We start from the raw sequence: 8,306 nt of genomic DNA on the forward strand, positions 1-8,306 counted from the left end.
CTGACATGGCTGCTTCAACACTAACTGCGGTTACTGAAACCACGCCTTCTTTCTTTGCGTGCACATTTGGGCGCATTATGCAAATATTCCCACATAGTGACCTAGATATGTGGGGTCATGTTAGAACGAGCCGTTTTAGGGGGGTGTGGCAGAGTCTTAACTTTGATAAAGAATATCTCTTTGGTTTTGAGACTTTAGTCTTTGCAACTTCAGGGATCTTATCTATTCACGAACAGCTTGTAACACTCCAAAGAGAAAGGAAAACTTGAAATCGCATCATATGACCCCTTTAATGGAATGAGAGTGAGAAAATTCTGAACTTTTTTATTATTTGGTGTATTCTTTTAATAAACAAATAGGAAAAAGGAAGGGAATGTTTAGGCGATTGTGAGAAAATAATGACTTTCTTTTTAATAAACAAACATGCACAAGGAAGGAGATGTTTAGTATGTTGTAAATGACTGTTCAAATTCCATGGAAATCAGAAAGTGCATACTAGTGAGAGTGCATCAGTCATAATATTACTTGCATGTGTATTTCACCTCACAGACTCCAAGGAACAGAAGAAGGAGAGACAATTATCAAAGTCCAAACAGTGGCAGTATCCTTGGATGGACCATGCGACTGGTATACTCGCAATCAGCTGCTATACTTACTGAATATCAAGCTTAGCCCTGTCAGAGTCTGCAAATCATTTCATATCATATGAAGATGGCAGTCTTAAGTTTAGATTTAATAAAGATCTGTATACTGTGGTGTTATTATAGTATTTTTTTAGTAACTATTGTAGTTTTTTTAGTATTTTGATTTTAAAGTTTTATTAATTTAGTTGTGAGGTTTTTATTGTCCTTTCCATTAGTTATAAATATATCTATAAATGTTTTTCAATTATATTTCATTTTTTTATACATCAAGTCAATCTAATGAGAAATGTTTCTTTAATTTGAAGTCACTATAGTTTTAGTTCATTATTATAATGACCCTGGTCCACTATACACTGTGCATCAGAGGGTTTTGAACATATTTTCTTGAAAGAGAGCAAAAATTCAGACTGCAACAATGAGTTTAAGTATGATTTAATGTTGTTGATTTAGTGTTGCATTCTGGGGAATACTACATGTTTGAGTCTGACAGTGGAGAGGAAGATGAATCCTTTCAAGAGGAACAGAAACCTCATCAACAGACTGCCTTTCAGGTGACATGCTTTGTATTGACTTTGTTCTATGCTTGGTAAGACAGTGTTTATAGGGATAAATGTGTAAAGTTTGTGTCTAAACTGTTTTCCACAGCTGGCATACCAGGCTTGGGTCACCAGTGCAAAAGAAGCTCTGACAGACCGTCAGCAGAGGCAGAGAGAGCAGAGAGCGGAAGCAAAGAAGCAACAAACCTCTCAGGCTACAGGTTAAACACTGAAATATATGCATATTAAACATACAGTAACATACACAAAGAAACAAAGCAATCGGCTGCACACTTCATCGTATTACAGTAGAATTTAAGTTGTCTATTTCTCTCTGTGGTTATCAGATGACACTGAGGAGGGTGAAGCAGTTTTTGATGGGAAAGAAGTGGAGGAGATGCAAGAGGAAGGAGATGATGTGGGTAAGTCATGGGCGAGGAATAAATGTAAAATAAAAAAAAATATATATATATTTTTTTAATTACTTTTTCGAGTCATAATGCAGTTTCAATTTTGCCGCTGTAGCGGCCATTAGCGTAAACTGTCTTTCTATGGTCAGTTTTCTCTTTTAGATCTGATAGCAGAGCAACAGTTTGAGGAGAGTTTTGCTAAGAAAGTTAATTGTAGTTAGTTCAATTATGAACATATGTAGTGTATAGCTACCTAAATGATAATACATGTAGGTTAATGGCACAGCCATTTGAAAATAACTACACTAGTCAACATTTGAAGTGGATCAAAACCTTTCATCAAAGTTGTCCTAAAACCAAAATGCGTTCTTTTCTTAAGACAACTTTGAACTTTTTTGATCCACTTCAAATGTTGTCTACTGTATATCCCCTTTTAAATATAAAGATTTATCACAGCCTTACTGTAAGCATCTTCAAAACGGGGGAAAACAGCTTGAGGGTGCCTTGAATTTCACATGACATTCCAGTGCATCATTCTGATTTTACAGCATCTCAAGCCACTGGCAGTGATATAGTGCAGAGGATTCTGGACATACTGAAGTTCCTGTGGGTGCTTTTCCTGGCCATGGTGGACGGATTCACTATGTGGCTTAATTTGCTCACCAAGCAGTATGTAGACACTTCTATGGTCCTCTCTGAGGAGCGCTACCTCTTCATTCACAGCATCAGCCAGGTGGGCAACTCGCTCAAACAAACCTTATCCAATGTGTTGTTGGCATTGTTCTCATGAATTTTGATCCATTCACAGAGACCCTCCAGAGAGCCCATGGATGATCAGATATCACAGGACAGTGAGAATCTCACTGTTGAGACATGTCTCGATGAAACAGACACTGACAATGTTCGCTTCAACAGTAACGTCAAGTGAGTCTGACCTGCCCAGCAGCCAGTTTCCTACACTGATGTCTACATAGCCAAGAATGTCAAAAATGTCAAACAAATTTTGTTTTGTTCAAGGACTTTACATGGTCAATATCACCAGTTGTGAAATATTATTACACGTTTTCTATTTGAATGTGTTTTAAACAGCTTGATTTTATTACTCCAGTCTTCAGTGTCACATGATCCTTCAGAACTCATTCTAAAATGCTTATTTGGTGCTCAAGAAACATTTCTTATTATTATCAATGTTGAAAACAGTTTTTGCTGCTTAATATTTTTTGTGGAAACCATGTAACACTACAATTAAAATGTTTGGTATAATTAAGATTTAATTGTTTAGTAAAGAAATGTCTAATGTTACAAAAGATTTCTGTTTCAAATAGATGATGTTCATTGAACTTTCCATTCATTAGGAATCCTGAAAAAAAAGTTTCCACAAAAATATTAAGCAGCAAAAACTGTTTTCAACATTGACAGTAAAGAACCACTATTAATAATTGAGCACCAATAATAATCCATAATTAAGGACCAAATCAGTATATGAGAATGATGTATGATGTGCAAGTCATAACTTAAATTTTAAATTTTGCAAAATCATAAAACTTTCTAGTTATTTCTAATTTTAAGTTTAAGGTTATGAATCCCAGAATTTCAAGGTGGTCTCAGTCTTTTTCAAAAGATGTGTGATATTAAAAAAATGTAAAACATTTTCTTTTGTATGTTTGATTAGATATTTTTTTGCAGTGTTTATGATTAATGCCATGTTCTAACCAGACATGACATCACATGTCCATAATGAAAGTAAAAATTATTTGCCACACGACAATCACGGCTAATAAGAATATACAGTACAGTACTTGATGTTTAATATACAGCTGTGTGGGAAAGGATTTTGGACCAATGATATTTCAGTGTGGGATATCCAGCAGGAGGCCAACAGAGGGTCTTTTTTTATGTATTTTGTTTCTGTCAGTTACGACCAAATGTCCCATTTGTTTTGCAGTGTGGTTGAGTTGGAGACACTGGGTGGTTTTCCAAAGTCCCGTGACTTCAGCAGCACAACTCTATCCTCTGAACTCACATTAGAGCTTGATACAGAACCTTTTTACAGCCAACACACCCTCCGCCCTCGACGCTCCAGAACTGCAAGTGAACTGCTTTCAGAAAGGTGCTGCTTTATATGACATGACTGTATGATCTTCTGCCATTATTAAAGAGTACAGCACTTTGGTATGCTCTGATGTTTTTTAAAGTGCGTTTTAATCTAATTGACATAACTTTTTGCATTGACAGTTATTTATTTATCATTAATTTAGAATAAATGTATAAATTCAGCATTGAAAAGCAGTGTGATGCATAAACAATTGACAATTTTTATATATTTTCACATTATGTGAATAAGACCTCTTTGCTAAAACGATCAAATCAAATAAATAGTTTTGTTTTGCAATTTGTGCAGTTCAGTTATTTTCTCTGTATGCTCTATTTTAGGCCGTTCAGTGTTGAGGAGTTGATACAGAGTGGTGAATTCTACTCGTCTCAGAACCGACTGCTGAAGCTGCTCTTTGCGCTCTATAATGTTCTGGCGGCCCACTCTGAGCTGGTCTGTTATTTCATTATCGTGCTCAATAACCTGGTTACAGCCTCTGTCATCTCACTGGTGCTGCCAATTCTCGTCTTTCTCTGGGCAATGCTGTCTGTGCCACGACCTTCCAAGAGGTTCTGGATGACGGCCATCATCTATACAGAGGTGGGGAAGAATAGACAATGCCTTTGTTACAACTGACTTTGGTATTTGATTCAGATATGTTTCAGATAATTAAAAAAAATGTTTTAATGCTAATATAATGCTCATTATATTATTATATTGTGTTCATGATAATGCTTTTTATTTTATTTTATACAGTATATATAAAACACTTTTTTAACTACCTTTGAAAAGTAAAATTTGAAAGCTTTATTTCTATTCTATTGGGGGAGGGGTGTTAGGTTTAATAACTAGCTGGTTGATGCTGGTGTTGTTGGTTGACCATTCTGACCACCAGCTAGTGGGACCAAGGTTAACCTAGTTGGACTATTTTGGTCAAGTTGATTAACTCTGATAGACCACCTTTGGGCCATAAATAAACCAACTGCTATGTTTCAAAAACAGCTTGACTGCATTAACCCTGTAAAGCTTGACATATGAAATAGTAGCCAGAAAAGGAATGGTTTATTGAAACTTTAGACAAAATCAAAAAAAAAAAAAATGTATGGATAGTCAAGTAAATTTAAGGTGTTACAATATAAAACAATATTAAAGTTATTCTTATATAAAAATCGAAATGATTTCACTGCCAAAAGATGTGTAGCACAACCTAAAGGGGTTAAAGGGTTTTAGAATTACACTAAAAACGCTTTTTACTTGCTAAAGAAAGTATAAACTATCAATCAGATGACAGAAGACATGTAGAAGATTGTGTACAAGAATTTTTCAGCAAAGTTTTTATCATGTTGATATTTAATTTAGAGGTATCAAATATGGTACAGTAGGCTTTATAGGGGTAAGCTGGTATGGCTTTTCTATATACAAAACAAAGCTTTAAAACTATGCAATCCAGTTGCGGGTGGAACAGTAATAACTTATTGTGTGTCTCTGGCATGTTGTGTTTGCCGCAGGTCATGGTGGTGGTCAAATACCTGTTTCAGTTTGGCTTCTTCCCATGGAATACTGAGTATGAGCTGAAGTTAAATGAGGACAAGCCGTTCTTCCCTCCACGCATCCTGGGCCTGGAGAAAACAGACAACTACATCCGTTATGATTTGCTCCAGCTATTGGTCCTCTTTTTTCACCGGTCACTTCTCCAGGTGTTTAGCTCAAAAAACAAGCCTGTTTCAGATGCTTACCATCTTTTTACAAAAGTTAATTCTATTATAAAAGTTTCTATTCAAACTCTCAATTCGAAAGAAATGCATTGGTATGGAAGTTACCTTTGCATGCCTAATTTTAAAATAAAATCCAATGTTGACATATCAGGGCATTCTACATGGAATTCATAATCAATCTCATTATGTAACCATAATGGTGTCGTTTCTGTGAAGACTTACAATCTACAAACACCATTTTCATATATTATGACTTGTCATCTAGTTTGTTCGTGATATACTTTTTTTCACTTTGCCTCTTTCAGCGTTATGGTCTCTGGGACCAAGAGGGCCCTCTGGAAGAGAAGAGCAATCTTTCATCTGCGGAGAAGAACAAGAATGAAAGAGACGAGAAAGACTTTCAACTCTCAGATGAAGAGGACAGCCGAGCACAGCCAGAGCCCGACACGGAGGTGCTGTCAATGACACCATCGACAGAAACACCGACCGATGCTGAAATACAGACTGACCCAGAGCCCAACATACAAACAGATACCACAGAAACCCTTGATACAGTGAAGGCAGATGGAAAGAAGAAGAGTCGTTTCCTTCGCTTCCGCAAGAAAAAACAGTCAGAAAAAGGTCTGTTGGGGGAAAAAAAGATTATTTACAGTATATAACTAGATATATAATATACCTAAATAGTGTCTGTAAGATTGTACTGAGTTACCTGAACCTGTACCTGTTATGTGTAGTGTTATTTTGATTATATGTATAAACAATCCTCTCATAGACAATGGACAGAAGGAACCCAAGAAGAAGAAGTCAAAGAAATGCAGCAAGGACACCAGTAAAAAAATATTGAATGCTATTGGAGGAAAACTCAAAGGACTTTTCTTATCCATGTAAGATTCTTGTTGCTTTTGTCTCAAGCTAGCAGGAAAGACTAGATCATTGCAGCTTATCAAAGTCTAGTTGGTTTGTTGTCTAGTTGGTCTGCCAGCACTGATAAATCATCTAAAGATCATAAATGATCAGATTGGACCAGTTAGCAGCCATGTAAAACTACTGGATTTTCCAGCATGGAATTAAACTGATTTTGTTGTTGTGTATTGCAAAGTTGCAATATTTTACTTGTTTTTCTCACATTAAAGGGTTAGTTCACCCAAAAATCGTATTGTTCCAAACCCGTAAGACCTTCGTTCATCTTCGGAACACAATTTAAGATATTTTTGATGAATCAGATTTAATCAAAAATATCTTAAATTGTGTTCCGAAGATGAACGAAGGTCTTACGGGTTTGGAACAACATGAAGGTGAGTAATTAATGACAGAATTTTCATTTTTGGGTGAATAACCCTTTAATATAAAAAAGTAGATCACCGTGCAGAGCAAACCTATGTGAAGACAAAGTGTACTGTGGCATTGATCAGCACACACTCAGTTATTTTGGCAGTGCTTTACAATAAGGGCTCATTAGTTAATGCATTAACTAACATTAACAATGAACAATACGTTTGTTACCATATTTATTATCTTTGTTAAAAATACAACTGTTCATGTTAGCTCAAGTCCATTAAATAATATTAACAAAAAAGACATCTTCTGATCTTAATAATGTATTGGTACATGGTCAAATGAACTCAAATGCTTTAGAAGTATTTTGCATTGTTAATTAATGTTAGCTAATGTAGTTAACTCATGTTAACAAATAGAATCTTATTGTAAAGTCACAATCTAATCTAATCTAATCTAATCTAGTGAAATTTTATTTCACCAAAATCTAAACTGTACACAAGATCAGAAAATAATTGTGCAAGGTCCAGTGCAGATAAAGAAAAACATGAGTAAAATATTGCAATATATCACAAATATAAATGTGTATCTTTTAAATTAATAACTAATAATATTGATATATAGCATACCACAAATTTATACAATGCCATATCACCAGGTCCCTGCTCATCTTGTAGTGGAATTCATGATGTGAATTAATGTGATATTTTGGGTTTGACTGCCATTCATTTTATCTTGTGGTGTGTTTTCATCTGTGCAGAGTGAAGAATGTCTATAAGCCAACCTGTGGATTCTTCCAGAACATCCTTCATGCAGAATATCGGGCAGCTACTGATGTCTACGCTCTTATGTTTCTTACAGATGTGGTGGATTTTATCATCATCGTGTTCGGTTTCTGGGCTTTTGGAGTGAGTATAAGAAACCTTACATTCTTAGTCATAAAAATCTTAAAGGAATGTCTACAGAATTTGCATTCGGAATAGCATAATTTGGCATTATTTGGAACCAATCCTAAATGAAAAATTCTCAAGCGCTGGTTTGAGTCTGTTAAAACAGTTAAAACATCAACTCTAAATGCAAATAATAAGATAAATGTATAAGAATACTACATTTAGGAAATCAAATTAAATAGACTTGTTGACTTGAAACCAGTTGAGAACCATTTGAATGTGAAATGTTTGCTCTGTCTCAGAAACACTCGGCAGCAGCAGATATAGCCTCCTCCCTGTCTGAGGACCAGGTCCCCGAGGCGTTTCTAGTCATGCTCCTCATTCAGTTCAGCACCATGATCATTGACCGTGCACTTTACTTGCGGAAGAGCATCTTGGGAAAGCTCATCTTCCAGGTTATACTGGTTTTCGGTATCCACCTGTGGATGTTCTTCATCCTTCCTGCTGTCACTGAGAGGTAAGGGAGGCTTCTCCACCTGTGTTGAGATGCAGTTTGAGTATCGGAGGAGGTTCACAGGTGATCTTTGGTGACCAAAGACAAATGAGATATTTTTCAAGGAGTATATCATTTCCTTTATTTTCACAGGATGTTCAACCATAATTCAGTGGCCCAGCTCTGGTATTTTTTCAAGTGCATCTACTTCACTTTGTCAGCGTATCAGATCCGTTGTGGCTACCCTACAC

The 8,306-nt window shown here is 35.9% G+C and overlaps 1 protein-coding gene across 3 annotated transcripts in view; it reads left to right on the plus strand.

Moving 5' to 3' along the window:
- The window catches only part of piezo1 (piezo type mechanosensitive ion channel component 1 (Er blood group)), a 113,306-nt gene that overhangs the window by 96,548 nt on the left and 8,452 nt on the right, over window positions 1-8,306 (plus strand). For all 3 annotated transcript variants that reach the window (XM_016453173.1, XM_016453174.1, XM_016453175.1), the window contains 14 exons: window positions 550-627; window positions 1,095-1,195; window positions 1,290-1,401; window positions 1,528-1,602; window positions 2,139-2,323; window positions 2,399-2,514; window positions 3,536-3,700; window positions 4,024-4,282; window positions 5,191-5,379; window positions 5,703-6,018; window positions 6,170-6,281; window positions 7,433-7,580; window positions 7,865-8,079; window positions 8,209-8,300. In XM_016453173.1, coding sequence (XP_016308659.1) covers window positions 550-627; window positions 1,095-1,195; window positions 1,290-1,401; window positions 1,528-1,602; window positions 2,139-2,323; window positions 2,399-2,514; window positions 3,536-3,700; window positions 4,024-4,282; window positions 5,191-5,379; window positions 5,703-6,018; window positions 6,170-6,281; window positions 7,433-7,580; window positions 7,865-8,079; window positions 8,209-8,300 — 2,163 coding nt within the window. The remainder of the gene's footprint in view (window positions 1-549; window positions 628-1,094; window positions 1,196-1,289; window positions 1,402-1,527; window positions 1,603-2,138; window positions 2,324-2,398; window positions 2,515-3,535; window positions 3,701-4,023; window positions 4,283-5,190; window positions 5,380-5,702; window positions 6,019-6,169; window positions 6,282-7,432; window positions 7,581-7,864; window positions 8,080-8,208; window positions 8,301-8,306) is intronic.

Source organism: Sinocyclocheilus anshuiensis, unplaced genomic scaffold (genome assembly GCF_001515605.1).
Source record: "Sinocyclocheilus anshuiensis isolate Anshui unplaced genomic scaffold, SAMN03320099.WGS_v1.1 scaffold1317, whole genome shotgun sequence".
Classification (NCBI taxonomy): domain Eukaryota; kingdom Metazoa; phylum Chordata; class Actinopteri; order Cypriniformes; family Cyprinidae; genus Sinocyclocheilus; species Sinocyclocheilus anshuiensis.